The sequence below is a fragment of the Phalaenopsis equestris genome, unplaced genomic scaffold (assembly GCF_001263595.1).
Source record: "Phalaenopsis equestris unplaced genomic scaffold, ASM126359v1 Scaffold000065, whole genome shotgun sequence".
Classification (NCBI taxonomy): domain Eukaryota; kingdom Viridiplantae; phylum Streptophyta; class Magnoliopsida; order Asparagales; family Orchidaceae; genus Phalaenopsis; species Phalaenopsis equestris.
Genome location: NW_018164507.1, coordinates 210,346 through 227,930, shown reverse-complemented (window position 1 = coordinate 227,930; position 17,585 = coordinate 210,346). Strand labels below are relative to the sequence as shown.

The 17,585-nt window shown below is 35.1% G+C and overlaps 1 protein-coding gene across 1 annotated transcript in view; it reads right to left on the bottom strand.

Annotated features, from left to right (window-relative positions):
- Window positions 1–1,403: 1,403 nt before the first annotated feature.
- Window positions 1,404–17,585, bottom strand: part of LOC110019647 (myosin-1-like) — a 26,463-nt gene continuing 10,281 nt past the window's right edge. Inside the window, exons 15-23 of the mRNA XM_020717394.1 lie at window positions 16,157–16,234; window positions 5,304–5,462; window positions 5,024–5,227; window positions 4,194–4,399; window positions 3,743–3,878; window positions 3,099–3,228; window positions 2,628–2,774; window positions 2,465–2,535; window positions 1,404–2,264 (exon numbers count right to left, since the gene is read on the bottom strand). Of these exons, the coding sequence (XP_020573053.1) occupies window positions 1,641–2,264; window positions 2,465–2,535; window positions 2,628–2,774; window positions 3,099–3,228; window positions 3,743–3,878; window positions 4,194–4,399; window positions 5,024–5,227; window positions 5,304–5,462; window positions 16,157–16,234 (1,755 nt within the window). The 3' untranslated portion in view covers window positions 1,404–1,640. The remainder of the gene's footprint in view (window positions 2,265–2,464; window positions 2,536–2,627; window positions 2,775–3,098; window positions 3,229–3,742; window positions 3,879–4,193; window positions 4,400–5,023; window positions 5,228–5,303; window positions 5,463–16,156; window positions 16,235–17,585) is intronic.

Here is a 17,585-nt window from a genome sequence, read left to right as displayed (position 1 = left end):
AAATTTTACATGTGTTTAATATATATAAAAAATTAATATAAAAAGGAATTAAAATAAATATTATTATTTAATTATTTCGAGTCAAAATGGGCCGAACACGAACGAACACTTTTTTGTTCGTCTTTGACTTGTTTATAAACAAGCTCAAAATAATTGTTCGTTTTTGACTCACTTGTTTAACGAATGAATCAAACACGAATTTCTTAACAAGCCAGACATGAGTTTCTTTGACAACCCAATGTAATTTTTTATGCATAGATTTATAATACAAGATATCATGAATGTAAATATCAACTGTTAGATGTATAAATCCATAAGAATTGTGTGAAATGTATATAGATTTCCCAAGAATTTATGTAGTGAGAAAACAATTATTTATTTATTGATCCTTGCTCCTTTATTTGCTAACTAATCATAAAAAAAAAGGTGACTTTAGGTGTCCAATCTATCTATTTTCGAGTTTGGGCCCCTTCTTTGTTAATTCCTCTCTCAAACTTGAAAAGCTATGATCCATTAATTATCTTTATGATTAGTTTCACTAATGTTTTTCTTAAACCATATAACAAAAAACAAAAGGGAGTTGGTTGTGAGATGAGACGTAGCATCAGTGTCCAAGATCCAATCCTCTGGTTTTGTTCTGGTTAAGAAAGTTGTGTCAGATTTGGGGGATGGGTAGGAGGTGAAATTATTTGCCAATACATTAGGGTTGTATGGCCATGTTTTCTGCATATTTGACATGTATTTCCAGGTGTAAGGAGAGGGGAAGTGCGGCCTCCCTTGCTAAATTTAGGATGATACTTTTGTTATAACATATTTACAGGAAATAGGGATTTATAGGATATAATTAAGATCAACACAAGTGTGGATTTAAGGGGAGGCATATGCCCCCTCCCAAATTTGAAGAGGTAGATTAGACGTGTGAATGACTCAAGTCGAGTTCAAGCCGCACCAAAATTAAGCTCGTACCTTGAGCTCAACTTGAGCTCGAGCTTGACTCATGCCAATTATGCCCGGCTCAAGCTAGGCTTGAAAGAGCAATTTTAAACTTGATTGTTATTAAGGAATTTTAAAAATTTATGAATTAGTTAAAAATTAATTTATTTCATGAAATTAAAATTAATTAATGTAATTCATCTGATCGGCCGACTCTCAAGCCGAGTCAAGCCAAGGTTGAGCTCGAGTACCAGAACTCGTGGCTCGATAAACTCGACTAACGAGCTCATTAACAAGTCGAGTTTAAGCCGACTTGGCTCACCTGCACCCCTAATGTGGATACACTCACCATTTTCATGATAATAATAAATTTGAGGAGCTACACTTTCAAAAGTACAATAAACAAATAGATCAATAAAAGAATAAATAAATTTACACAAACAATGTTAAGACGATGTTTGGTAGTATACTATTAATAAGATTTAGCCATAAATTTAGTTTAAATCAAGCCAAATACCAAAAAAAGTGAACATTAAACCTAATGTCCAATCAAATCAAATTTTCTCTTGTTTGGTCTATTTTTATGTACTTTCTTTCGATCTTTTTCTCGACGTAAATCCGATTACGAGACAAATTTATTCCGGAGCCGATCATGAATCTGAATTTAATAAATTTGATAAATCCTAGCTAACCTAAGTCAAAGTTACTCAACTGTGATTCATACTACTAATTTTGGCGGCGCTCAACCTCACCCACCACTTCTTCTTCGTCTTCTCAGAGTTCGAATCCTCGCTCGCCATCTTGTTTATAACAGCCTGAGTTTCTCTCAACTCTGCGCTGAAATCTTTCTTCCATGCCTCAAATGTCTGCTTCAACCTCTTCAGCTCTTTCTCCGGATCCAAATCTGCTTCTTCCTTCCCAGACTTAACCTCCACGGTTCTCTGTCCTATTTCTCCCGTCAAGCGGCCGATCGCATTGATCTCTGTTTCCTGCGAAGCGAACCGAGATCCGTTTTGGTTGCAGCTGTTGTCCAAACATTGGTCCACCGATGATGCGCCGGAGCTCCGGTCGTCATGGTTATCGGCGGTTATGGTTTCGCTTGCGACCGAGAGGCTGGATTGCAACGAAGAAATCTGTTTCTGCCACTCCTCCTCGAGGGATTTCATTTTTTCGTCGTGGTAGGTCTGACGGCGTTCGTACTGCAGGAGTCTCTGGTGGAGCTTCTCGTTCTCCTCTTCTTTTTCCCTCAGTGCGGTCTCAATCTTCAGAATCTTTCTCTGCAGTTCGGGGAGGACAGAGGCCTCGATCATCACCTGGTCAGATTCTGCAACCTGTGAGAAGTTTCAATTATCGTGTCAGGTCAGGAAGGTTTATTGGATCACCAAGCAATTCCCATGTATTTACATATCTAACATCTCAACTTCAATTTTTAAACATCTAAACATCTAAAAAAAGTTGTTTTGAGTATTTTTAAAAACAATTAAATATATTTTATTTTAATAAAAAATAAAAACAAAGTGTTTTGCATTACCTTTTCGCCATCAAATTGTTTCTGGAAGCCAACATCTCGAGAGCACCTTCTCACAAACCATCCACGTATAACTGAAACAAAAATAGAGCAGCAACCGGATGAAAGCGCTCTTCAAAATCCTGTTTCCCAAAGATAACCAGAAGTATAAAAAGGAGATGATTACCCGACTGCATAGTAATTGAAGCTTCAGTCATTCTGAGATACTTTTTCCTGCAGAGTCTGCCTTTAATATGTTTTTGTAAAACAATGGCAGCTCTATGCTTCCATAGTTTGGCGGAGTATGCCTGCCTAATTGTTTTGCCTCGGATGACTATAAAAAGAGCAAAATAATTGATGATTAAATTTTGAGAAAAATTATCAGAATGGTTCCCTTACCTTTTGTCAGGAGTCATTTTAATCTTGAAGTCAATAGAAGTGTCAATTTAGTCCCCAAACTCTTTTAGAGTGGGCTAAAATAGTTCTCTTTGAGGACTGTTTCAGTTTGTATGAAAAGTGTTTGAGGATTAATTTGACACTTTTATAGGCTCTGGGACTAAAATGAACTCATGTATCTAGTCAAGGGATTATTTGGCAATCTACCATTAAATTTTTAAAAAGATCCTAAAACAAAAATTATAGTGGATTGATAAATTACATGATTGCAGCATGACAATTCCCTTTTTACAATCCTGCACATGAACACGTGCTTGATGGCCTCTAAAACAGCTCTGAACTCTTAGAATACCATGCAGTGTACGATTCCTGGTGTCTTCAATGGCACCGATCTATTGGTATTTGGAAAAATAAATAATATAAACATATTAGATCCAATTATTAATGAGTAAATATTGAAAAAAGACTAACATAGAACACCTAAGGTTTATCCAGGATACTGATTTCTTTTGTCTAAGGGAATCATTTTTACAGTAAAAAACTATAAATCCATAAAATGTTAAGATGATTAGAAATCTTTTTATCATGTAAATTCAACTATGGATGTGCAGAAAAGCAACCAAATCAAGTCAATGGTAGAAATTGTGCTTCAGATTCTTAAAAAAATATACTAGTAGTTTTTGAAGGAACAGGCAAACCCTTCTAAATTATTACTAAAAAGTCAAATGGATCACCATATGTAATATTTAGTTAAAATTTCAGTCACATGTAAAGAATAAAAAGAAAATTACCGCGCCTAAAAAGTCAAATGGATCACCATATGTAATATTAGTTAAAATTTCAGTCACATGTAAAGAATAAAAATGAGCACATGGCTGGATTGATTATCTGAAGCATTGAAACTACCTGGCCTGTTCGGAAAAATAATTTGGTATATCCAACTTGATACATCTCAGGAAGGATGTTAAACTGATGAAGGATTGCCACTGACACACTGAGCGGATCTTGACTCGCAACATTTTCAAGAAGAAGGAAGCCATATCTAAGTCAAATTAAAACAAGTTAAACCATGTATTTGGAAATGAAAAGAAATTGGTTAAATATAGATTGAGTAAAGTGTCAAAATAGTTCCCTAACTATTTATATTGGGTAATTTTAGTCCCAGAGTTTATAAAAGTGATAGATTAATCGTAAATTGTTTTAATGAGTCAAAGTAGTTATCACTGGGACTATTGGACTAAATTGAAAATTGACATTTTTATAAACTCGGGGACGAAAATGGCTCCCTACAAAGAGTCAGGGGACTATTTTGACAAATTTCTCAAATCTCAAGTGTCTCAAGAACAAAATTGCACACCTTCTAGCAAACTTTGTGTGAGACATCTTTGTAGGATAGCCCGACTTGGATATGCGGACCACTTCGAGAACTCCGCAGCATTTAAGCTGGTGAAGTACAAGATCTTGTTCATACAATGCAGGAAGTTGTGATATGTTGGGCTTTATGCACCTTATGAAATGAGGAGTGGTGCTCTCAAGCTTATGCATTAGTTGAAACAGTTGTCCCTAAAAAAGGAGTACAAAGAGTCATCAAATTAAAGAACATCCAGCTTGCTATCCACATATCAAAACCATAAAAAACATTTTAACCACCTTTTCCTTATAGAAATCTACACAAGACCCAGCTTTTGGATTCCATGCCAAATGCTCAAATCCATATTTGTATTTTCTTAGAAGGATTGAGTTTTTCTTATGCCAAACTGACTTTTTAAAGTTTGTTTAAGAAAAAAATTGACAAGATAATGAGAATTGAGCCATCAACATATAATGATTTCATAGATAGCTTTACTTTCATAGCTATATAGTAACAATCATTGTAAATGAATGAACATAGTTGGAAGAATAGTTTCATATAATTGCAAAAGAGAAAAATGTCAAAATGATCCCTTTACTCTTTCTAGGTCATTTTAGTCCAAGAGTTTATAAAAGTCTCAAAATAGTCATCAGTGACTATTTTGACCCCCCATTAAAGCAGTCTAATGACTAATTTACACTTTTATAAACTTTGGGACTAAAATCACCCAATGTAAATAGTTAGAGGACTTTTGACACTTCTCTCAAACCTAAACCTAAAATTAGGAAGAAAAGAATAGAATAAGCTTCAAGGGTGCAAAACAATAAACTATTCACCTTAAACTTCTTTGTAACGCTAAGCTTTGGGGAATCCACTCCACTTAATCGGAAGGGACTATCGCCTTGTAGATCCAATCGGGCAAGAGCCTTTGATGCAAATATTTTAGGGAGATTACATGTACAAGAAGCTAAAAGTTGAATTGAGTCCAAATGTAACAGATCTCTGTTCTTCTCAAGAAAACCTGTGGAGTCATAAGCTACCTGCCACAGAATTAAATCACTAGCTGTTAAATTCAGCACCAAGGGATGAGTAAGGGAATAAGATCATGATGGCAACCTCCCCTGCATAGTGGCTAACACTGAAAGCTTTGCCTCTTTCTCCCTTGAAGCAAGGATTAGGATGAAGATGCTTTCTGAGCTTGTCTGCAAAAGTCAGATCAGTAGCGTTTGGAAAAGTAGTCTCTTCATCCAAAAGAGAAAGTAATCCTAATGGTTTCTGCATGAAAGCACACAAAAAATAATCATTATTGGTAATAAAGACATGGAAATAAAAACGATCCATAAATTTAATCATTATTGCAAGTAATAAAGACATGGAAATAAAAACGATCCATAAATTCTAGGGTGTTTACATCACACAATTCTTGTGTATTTACATATATCACACCTAAACTCCCATATTTACACACATGTTACTCATATATTTGATATCACATAAAAAAATAGCACTATTACCTTTTTGTATGTGAAATACACCTTTTGATGCATAGTTTTAAAGCACCAAAGTGTTATGTATGTAAATATGAAGTTTAGGGGTAGTTATCTACAGCAGTTGAGGATTCTGCCAGCAAAACTTAACAAATTTTATTTAGGACTTCATGAACTATGGATATAGAAAAACAAATACCCAACACCAAAGATAGTTGAATCAACTAAAGCATTGATAGATTAATTCCTGGTTCTGTTTAGCGAAATAACAGCAAATTAATAGTTTATGTAATGGCATTAAAAAATATACACAATTGCACAAATTAGCATTCAAACATTAGCTACAATGTAAGATTTTGGACAAACTGTACTGCTGCCAAACATTTAATGGGCACTTGCAGCAGAACAAGAATATATAACATGATTTAAGGTTAGGCTTCAAATTTGTTATAAATCCGTTTTATGAAAAAATTTACTTAAAAAATAAATGAATAATAATAAAAATATACTTATTATGTTGAAATATAAAATGAAATCACATAAAACAGAAATTTTTTAATTTCAGCATAATGCTCATCTAGGGGTGCATTTCAATGCTTAATTATGTAGGCTGGAATAAATAAGCTTCTAGTTCTATGAGTTCCAGGGCTCGAGAGACTAAGAGATCGACCAATTGAGAAGAAAGAATGATGGAGTCAATAGTTCAACTAGGTTTAAAATTGAGAGGAAGAATGTGAGTGAAATTGACGGAGAGGACATTGGTTCATTTTTCTTCTTCGTTTGAGTAATGTAAACCTCAACCTCTTTAACTTCTTTGTTAATTTTGTAATCTTTGACATATTAGAGTAATGAGTAAGATTAATTGATTAGAATGAGGGAACAAATATTTTGCGGATTTGAGAATATGAGAGATCTTTAGTTAAATGTCACAATCCTGTATAACAAGCAGATTTTAATGCTTCATTCTACACATATATCTTTTGCATGTTCTGTTTTCAAAAGTTGATAGCTCAACCATTAAGTACCATCTTCATATAATCATGACTTATGTTTTAGGTAAGCATATGAATTTGTAAATACAAGGAAATTATATTGAATTTATAATTAGCACATTGGATATATCTATGTTTATAAAATCATGAACTCACAGTTTAAGGATACGTATGATACATGTTATCATCATTGTAGCCTATTCAAAAGACATAATTATTTAGTTAAATGAGCAAGAAAAAATATATAGAAATATAAGTGAGTGGAGAACCACTCTTCAATTTTCTAGGAAGGGATGCTGGGTTTTATTACCTCAAGAAAAAGAATAATTGGGTTGATAAAACAAAGGAAAGAATGGTAGGTTGCGTTTTGATAACAGAGAAGTTCAAATATTTAGTTTGTGCATGTCTTATGCATTATATTATGTTTGGGTTATTAAAATGGATCAAAGATGAGTTGGTGTTGATTTCGATGAGTTAATCCATATGAAGTCATTAATGTGGGTGATTGCATTCTCTTTAAGTGTAGCGTTTCCTTCCTAATCATATAAGCAATGCTACTCAATGTCAACATTTCATAAATTATTTGATCATTTCAAAGTTATAGCTATGGTTGCAAAGCCATTTCATTAATACCCTATGAAATCTGATTTAATTTATGGTTAATGTCAATGATCTCTATGCCCTGTTACTACAACAATCAATATTTCATTTGTGATGTTGCTGCAATGATTTTTATTTCATATGCTATACTAATATAATGATTATGATTTCCAATGATATAGTATAGTGACAATTATGAAATTTAATCGTATGCCAATTCCTCCTAAATTATTGCATTTAATGTTGGTATGGCCTTATGTTACTAGTTGAGGATATTATTAGACTCTTATGTGTATATGGCTTTTAAAGAATAGTAGACATAGAGCTATATTCTATGACGCCAAAAAAGAAATAGGCCACATGAATATGGATAGAAATATGAGTTGCGCCCCACTTGCATTGATGGTAGATATATCAACAATATGGATATGATATTGAGCTGGGTATAGATCGTTTTACTTATTTGCCTTCACATAAATATGCTATGGAACATTATGAAATGATTCTCATGCTAATGAATTTCATTGTAGGCTGTGAATATGAATTATAAAGCTATACGGATTATATGGTCTTCTCTAAAAATGATTATGGCATCATAGCTTGTGTTAACTTCCATTAATATTCAACAGTATATGGTATTATGTTGATCGTTATGTTGAATGACAGGTTTAAGCCAATTTTTTGCATCTTTATAATATTGAAATACTAACCTTATGCATATTGCTTCCCTTACTATTGTGTTAGCTGTTATTAGAATTGTAATGTTGATGCAAATACAGAGGAAATTATGGAGGAGGATTTGGAAACCCAGACAAATCAGGAAGGACAATAAATCATAATTTCAAATTCAAAATTCAAATTAAAGTTTCAAATTATGGAGGAGGAATTGGAAACCTAGACAATTCAGGAAGGGCAAAAAATCCTAATTAAAGTTTCAAATTCAAATTAAAAATTAAAAATTCAAAATTTGAATTAAGAAGCTCAATTAAAGGCTCCTGTTTTAGAAGTTAATTAGAGTTTTTCTTTTTCATGTTATGTTTTCTTTTATTTGTTTTCTTAAAAGTAATTTTATAGTTTATTATCTTCCCAGTTGGGATAACGTTATGTTTTCTTTTATTTGTTTTCTTAAAAATAATTTTATAGTTTATTATCTTCCCAGTTGGGATAAGAGGTTTGTAATATGTTTCTATTATTTAAATGGAATAAGAAAAAAATGTGCATTGACTATTGCTACTAATTCATGAGTTCTTTTGAATTCCGTTGGTGAGTTTCCAACAGTGCAGAGGGATTCTGCTTTGCCCCTCTCTTGAGTCCACTCTCTTGAGTCCACCTCTCTTGAGTCCAATGAGATATTGAACTTAAGGGAAGGCATCAAATGTACCCACAGTGTGGGTTGGGTGCCTATTTGGACTCACTCATACAACCTATTTGTACCCTTTTCTCTTTAATATAATTGCACTTGGGCTTTTAATAATATCTCTTTCCACAAGTATTCTGGCAACAAAAAGTGATTAGGTGGAAAGTGAGTAAATCTAGCTTCATAGGTTCCCCAAGTATGACCCCAATAAAGTAAGGAACCTGATGATAAAAAAATGTAGCTCGAGACCGTTGACCTCATTTTTAGTGAGGTTTTCGTCTCCTACTCTTAGAACCCATAATCTAGCCTTATGAGTTCCTTATTGACCATCCTAGCGGACTAGTAATGTAGCCTTATGAGTTCCTTATTGACCATCCTGGCGGACTAGTAATGAAGTCCACCTCCCGTAGAACTTCGAGCCTCTTCTTGACTCATTTTTGAACATACATCGCATGAGTAGTCTCAAACACTCAACTCTTAGTTGCAAGGGCTAAAGACTAACATATAGAAGACCCGAAAATGAGTTCCCACAGGATCAGAAGACCTTAGGTAAACCCTTCGTGACTGGAGCACTTGCGGACACCACAATTCGACACTTTTTTTTTACCCGATCGTCCGCGAACTCGCCCTGACAACTCTGGATGACACAATGGACCACACGGATGCGTCTGAGACATCGATTTTATCCGGGAAGGACACCCATATTGCTAGGGTTACGCGCACACACAAATGATAAGAAATCGATGCATTTTTTTTTAGCGGCACGCGGGCCCGGGCTCAACCCAGGTTAGACCCGGGCTCAATTCGGGCTAAACATAGGCCAATTATCTCAGGTCGGGCTGACAACCCAATTACCCATCTAAATCCTTAATTAGATTTAATGAGGCCTTATTACTTTCTAATTAAGCTGTCTGTGTTAATGGAAAGTAATCAATTCCCCCGTTAATCAATTCCCCGCCGAATCACCTGTAACGGACACATTGAAAATTCGGATATACAAATCGAGCGCTAAATTCCCCGCCGAATCACCTGTAACAGACACATTGAAAATTCGGATATACAAATCGAGCGCTCCCTCTCCTTGGTGGCATTCGACTCCATCTTCCTCTCACGACGATATTCGGCTCCTCTCCTCGGCACCGAGTTTCGACCGCTCAATCTCGCACGCCTCTCCTCTGCATCGGAGCTCCCATTCGCCTCTTCCACTTTAGTCACCTACTGGCCTCCTCTCTTCCCCGAGTCAAACAAACGCTCGTTCGACCTCGCCTGCTTCCCCTCTCCCGATCGCCTCTACCGAGGTCACTCGACTTCCCTCCTCCACACCAAATCCCTCAGCTGCCCCGCATTCGACTCCATCTTCCTATCTCGCTCGAAACCCTCGCCTCCCCTCCTCGACAGAAGACCGAAATCCTCGCCTCACCTGCTCGCCCGACCTGCTCTCTAATAAATCCCGCACGGCTGCTCTTCCCGTGGCTTCTCTCGGCTTGCAAGAAAATACCCATTCTCTGCTGTCACTTAACTTAAACCAAAAAAAAATCTGCTCCAAACTCCCCTCGCCGAAGCTCCAACTGCCGGAAAAGAGACAACAACTGATTGCGGCTTACAAAGGCAACTGAAATCTCTTTGGCTGCTCCTACCCAAAATCATCAAGAAAAGTAATCCTCTTCTCTCAAATTCCTTTGAGCGTTTCGGAATCTTAATTTCCATAACTCTATCTTTTAACGAGGGTATTTACTTTAATCCTGGGTTTAGGCAAGACACAGAAGAAACTAAATTGGTTGAATTTGAAGCTGTTAGTTTTACTTTTTTAAGCAGGATCAAGATAGTTTACGCGCATTTCATGCAGTGTCTCTTCTTCAATTAATACTTCTGTATTTACACAATCAACACCTAAGATTTTATATTTATAGCCGTATGATTCAATTGCTGCACTTTTACACTTCTTTCACCTGAACTTTAATATTTATATTCATGCCACCCTATCTATGCATGAAAGCGTATATTTTACTTTTTAGAAGTTCAATTGGTAGCATTTTTGTTGTGATATGAAAGATTTGGACGGTATATACACATGAAAAATTTGTGTGGCATAAATGTAAAAATTGATGTATAGGTGTGAAAATTCAGATCTCACATGTATGCCACTTAACTGCTTACACATGTATGTGGGATTCAAATCCTACATAGCACATAACTGTCATGAACTTACTTATGTAGCACCTAAAGTTTGAGTGTCATATTGAGCTTTGTGGTAGCTTATGTTCTGGAATTGCTGGAGTTTTTTTTGAGTGATTCGGTCTATTGGTAGCTGCGGGCTGCACTGTTTGGACCTGTTTAGTGGCTGCCAAGCTGCACTACTTGGGCTTGTTTGGTGGCTGTCAAGGGGCTGGAAAATTTTGTTTTGTGTTTCCTTAAACTCATCGTCTTGAAGAAAGTTTTCTTTTGTGGTTCCTTAAACTCAATACTGATTTTGAGATCCTTATGAGGCTTTAATCAGTGGCTTTTATAGTATTGCTGGGAGACATTTGGGAACTATTTTTGCCTTATGAACTTGCTGAGTTTGAGAAACACGAGAGCTGTTTTTGCTACACATACTTGCTGATTTGGGCTTACATGCTATAGTTTGGAACACAATTAAGTGTTGTTTGGGGCATTTCGAGGGCTAATTTTGGGCAGTTTTGGCACCGTGTTGGAACCACTTTGACACCGTTTGGGCAACATTTTAGCACTGCTTTGTGCATCAATTTTTGCAGAGATTTATGTAGCCTTTAAGTGCTGATTTACACGGTTTTAAAATTGAATTTCAGGAGCCCTTCTACCCACTGTTTTGAGGTTTTTTCTGTATTATTATTTAAACGCTTTTAGGCCGATTCACTTACTGTTTTCCCCATTTCGACCTTATTAGTTTTGGAAGTGGGTCGGCCTCCTCATTCTTTTGTTTTATTTATTTTTAAATGGTTAAGTCAAAAATGAAAATTTCTGATTTAATTATTTGGAAGACACTTATAAATATTTGAGGCTTAGTTGAAAAAACACTTAATTGAGGGTGAAATGTCGTGGAATCACTTTAAGCACAAGTTAAAGTGTAAGTTTCTTAGATTTTAGGAGTACATCCTAAATGAGAGCCCATCTACCTAATTCTCAGTGTAGGCTTCTTGGATTTTAGGAGCACACCCTAGGTGAGTGCCCATCTACCTAATTCTTAGTGTAGGTTTTCTAGATTTTAGGAGCACACTCTAAGTGAGAGTTCATCCACCTAATTTTCACCTAATTTTTCAGTGTAGGCTTTTCAGTGTAGGCTTCCTAGATTTTAGGAGCACACCCTAGGTGAGCGTTTATCCATCTAATTTTTGAATAAATAACGAAACTAGACACTTGACCCTCATTCACAAATTGATTAAGACATTAGACATGAAGATGCACTGAGACGTAGTTCATGCTCCTTAATTAAATCAATTGTGGAATTCCCGTCATGACTTAAACTATAGTGAAACCCAGTGCACCAGGATTTGAGCTTGGATATTACACTCAAATTCTCCTGGCAATATAAATCACCAGACTAGGATAAGTCTAGGGTATAGGTGGCGAGGGCGATGACGGCATTACTTATGTGTGCTTAAACGAGAGATACGAAGTGTGATTATTAGAATAATATCTCCTACTTCAATGATCTTCAATAAGGGAGAGAAAATGATCAATGATACTATTCGTCGATTCTTGGTGGGATCGTTGTTTCTAATGCTCTTAGGTTGTCAGTAGTTCCAGCACGATTAGAGTGACTGACCGTGGACTACACGACTTTACAAAATATTGACAAAAATAAAATAAAAATTTCTTTTGCATGTTAAAAAGAACTCTGCATAAAAAAAGGGGGACTTAAACAACATCTTTTGCATGAATATCAAAGAATTTTTCTGTGAAAATTTATAAAGGTCCACAATTAATCATTCAGATTGAGGTTAAGGACTGTCTTCTGTAGATTGTCGGGTTGGTAGCTCTTGTTCAAGATAGCACACAACCCAGCTCTGAGCCCCTACTTCTACCAATGTCTTACACCAGTCCTGGTCTTTCATATGTGGCTAAGGGTTTCTTTTGCTTGCGATTTCTACGACTCGTTTTTTTCTTACTTTCATGCTGAGTTTTCTCGCTTTGTTTATTTTTCTTGCAAATTTATTAGAATCTGCTGCAAATCATAGTATGCTCGCAATATTAATCACGTAATAGTAGCAGATGCTCAGGTACGCTTTTACAGTTTATCTACAATATTTTACTTTTCAATATGTTTTTTATTTACCTGCAATTTGCTTATTCTGCATGTAAAATTAGAATTAAAACAAAAAAAAATCAAAACAAAATAAAACCAAACTTTGACACCAAAACTGGGAAACATAAATCACCAATTTCAAACACTACAAATGGATGTGGTCGTCATTCTACAACAGCAAAACAAGTCTAGGTTAAACTTTCTCTTTAATCTAATTAACAACCCATAGGACTTTGAAATGTGGTCGTCATTCTACAACAGGAGCTTGGAGTAACTTCGTGGGCAGCGCGACATGGAGCTTGGAGCGGACTACAAATGGATGTGGTCGTCATTCTACAACAACAAAACAAGTCTACACCGGTTAAACTCTCTCTTTAATCTAATTAACAACCCATAGGACTTTGAGGTAGCTCGCCTAGCGCGATGTAAATCCTCATCCCTTTTTAAGGCTCCTGCACGACTATGTTGTGCAGCGTAAGTCCTAATTCACTTTAGGTTCTAAGGATGTCGTTCGTTACGACGAAAACACTCATCTCTTTGCATGCTATTTGCATAATCAGTCATTATGCAAGTGTAAATCCCAAATAATAAAATTGCAAGATTGAACACTCAAATAACATCTTCTCCAAAACATAGCTACACAGTAGGATAGTTTGGGAAGTCACTGAGGTTTCTCCTCAGGGATTGAACACAAACTAATCTCTGCATAACTCAATTTACATAAATTATTGAACATCAATTATTTAACATCTTCTCCAAAACACAGCTACACAGTAGGATAGTTTGGGAAGTCACTGAGGTTTCTCCTCAGGATCTGTGACATCCTCTACATATTCCTTCTTTTGGAATTCTGAAATAATTGTTTCTATTTGAGTTACTCCCACTTGTTTTTTCACATCCTACCGTGAAAACATAAACTTTGAAATCTTAAAGACTAATACCTCTGATCATTATCGAGAGTTTTCTCAAGTAATCCCAGTCATTTGTGATGTAATTAACTATAGGGGTTTGCCTTTATAGAACACTGAAATCTTAAAGACTAATACCTCTGATCATTATCAAGAGTTTTCTCAAGTAATCCCAGTCATTTGTGATGTAATTAACTATAGGGGTTTGCCTCTATAGGAAACTTGGAACCCAGGTAAAATAAATCATATTTATTATTTATATTAAATAGGGGCACTTGTCGATCACACATAAAAAGGTTCGCAGACCAAACGATATCACAATTCTCTTAGTTTGCAGGATTGGGTCTATCGCCGAGTTATACACTTATTTTTCGGGAGGGTGTAGTATTCGCGGTATCAGACATAATTATGCAAACTATTGGACAAATGAAATCTATTTGGTCTCATTTTTCAAAACTAAAACACGCTACTTTCAAAACCAAAAATATATACCGCTTATATTTAAATTAAATTTCAAGATTGCTTTCATAATTTTCAATTTTCAAAAAGTTGACTGATAGAGACCAGATAGACTAAACCATACCGGTACAGTAGGAGATTCATGATTTGGGTCAAAATCAGAAGACCACTTGAAAGACCACTTGAGAAATCAGAAGACCACTTGAGTAACTTCATTGACTTGCATGCAATTTTAAGATAATTTTTGGAGAAAATCCGAGTGTAGGCTTCAACCACAGTTAATTAAATCAACACATGTCTCCCATCCATGAACCACAATTTTCACTTTCCTACTAGTTTGAGATCATCAAAATTTTTTTTGATAACTTTCATACGTGGGTGAGCCCACTGAAATTTTCTAATAAGAGCGAACTTGAATTTCTCAGTTAGGGTTGAAATTTCTAAGTTAAAGAAAAGAAGTGTTGCTTTCCCACTTTTCCTACTCGCCTTCTTTTATAGCTGGAGGGAAAGACAACTGCCGACTTCACCTGAGGATTAACTATCACGTGGGCAAAAGAGGCGATGTCAGGTTCAACCGAAGAAGGGAGCGCCATCAGAGCAGGGAAATCTACCTGCTAGCAGATTCCGAGATAATTGTAGCGAGGTGCAAAAGAATGCGAAGCTGTCGGCGTCAGGAGAGGCGAACGTGCAAAACCCTGGCGCAGCAGTCGAGCAGGGTCAACGAGTTAAGACGAAAGTGGAGGATGACACACAATCCCTTCCCTTTTCCGATTTCCGTTGCGCCGCAACCGACCTCGTAACAGAAATCGCTGCGACATAGAGATCCGATGAAGGAGACTACGAGCGAGCACTAAGAAACCAGCGGAAGAGTGTGTGTGTGTGTGTATATATATATATATATTATATATATATATATATTTTGCCTTAATAGTTGATGATATGAGCATAAACATGTCGAGTTGAACTCAAACCAACCTGAATTTGATATAGAGCTTGGTTAATTAATTGAATTCGAGCTCAATTCTTCAAGTTGAAGTTGGCTCACAAGTCGACTCATATATTTTGAAAGAGAAAAATAAATTTGATTTTTAATATCAATGTAATAGAATGAAAAAAATGAGAAAATGAGAAATTAGATAAGAAAATACTTGATATAAGATATAATTTTTAAATATTTTTAACAAGCTAGTATTTATATTCTAGTATTTTAATATATTTTAAATGCATTTTATATTAATATTTTTAAATGAGCTGACTTATGACCTAATGAATCGAGCTGCGGTTGGCTTAAGTTTAGCTTATTAGTATATTGAGCACAATTTGCGAGCCATTTACTAAGCTGAGCTTGAGCTGGCTCATATGTTGTCTTCACAAAAATTGCACCCCTAGTTGATTACTATTTTTCATGATTTTTTATAGAGTATACGAGTTACAAAAGAAAATTGTGCATAACTAATCTAAAACATCATTTAACATTGATCAATTTATAAAACTAATTCTGGATACTTTCATGTGTTTTTCTATGATCTTTTTTAGTCATGTCATACGATAATACATCTAAATGGATAATTTATTTATAGTTCTACATCATGTAACTGCCTTGATAAAAAGATAGAGGTTTATTGGCCATTTTATTTTTTGGATTTCGGATTTGGATGATGATACACAGCTATAAGTTATTATATAAAATGCTTGTGGGGTGCGTGATGTAATGAATTGTCCACTTGAGATTATTCTGCTGTTTTGTATAAATTTTTTTGGTAAAGTGACATATATCTTGTTGATAATCGTACTAAAAAAATGCTTAATCTATTAAAACATGTTATCATATTGAATTATCTATCATTCACAATTTAATTATTCCTTTTCATTTGGAGCTCATTAGAGGAAGAAGACACATACCTTCTCAAAAAGATTGAGACAGTCCCGATTGTCCTTAAAGTCAACTTTTGCCCAGTCAATTCCTTCTTGGATATATTCCTAGCAAAAAAACATCAATATAAACTTTTTGTGAAATTAATATTTAATTAAAAATTGATATGTGCTTTAGCAAAGAAGTAGTGAACTGTCAGTTAAAACATGCTATAAATCATCAAATGGCATAAACCTGCCTGATTAAACAAAGAAAAATACTAGAGATTATTGAAGGCTTGGATGAATAAATCCCATGCTTATATCATAATCTACATCATGCAAATTTGTAGGACACCAAATTTTATAAAATTTTAAAAATTTATCATGCATTAATTATGCATCTGTAATAACCTAACAGACAATACATTGACCTGTTATTTGAACCAAAAACCATTCTCCAAACTAATATTTTTCTGTATTATTACATTTGAATACAAGATAGTGTGCTTGTGTGTTTTATGTGTCTCCATATGCACTTGTGTATATGCGTGTGCAGCATGCTTGTGTCTATGGATGCAAGCACACATGCATGTCCATATGTGTGTGTGCACATGCATGTCCATATGTGCATGTGCACGTGCGTATTAGCATGCATTTTGAATGTGTATTTTTTTAAGATAAATGTATGTATATACATGCATTTAATTATGTGTATGTGCACGTGCATATGTGCATGGATTCATTTCGCTAAGACTTTTGTATGGAAATATGAAAGTTTTGGTGAGAGATGTGTAAATACATTAAAATTGTGTGCTACGCATAAAAATTTGCCTTAAATGTTTTGATCTAATTTCAACTATAACCATACATTTACTCTTATGTTTTGTAAACACATGCAAACAAATAAAAAGATCACCGGCTAAGACATACATAGAATAATATTTTACTTATTTGCATTCAAGGTTGGCAAGATTTGGAAATAATACAAACAATAAGGTTCCCATAAGATAGCAAATATGCGTAAACAATGAAAAAATACGAGCCATTTATCGCCATATAAAGCTTTATTATCATTATAAAGTGTAGGAAATGAATACTATATTCCTTTACTAGTATCAAACATTAGATGCTAACAATTGGACAACTCGCAATTAGTTCAACTACATAAAGGAACCAAAAGCATTAAAGTTTAACAATCCATCATCTATATCCTCAACTCCCATCCGGCTTGAATGCATATAAGAAATGTAGAATTATTCTAAACTGCTTATATCATTTACTAATGACTTAATGATCAAAATGGTTTGATTCTAGAGGTAATCCAAACCACAACAGGAAAAATAAATATTATTACTGAAAGCAAACAAGTAGTTACAAGTGACACATTGAAAGGGAAATAGTAACAACAGACAGACAAAACAACTAAAGTTACATCCCAAGGGTGCTTGTTGGTTGTAAGAGAGGCAGGGGGGGGTGA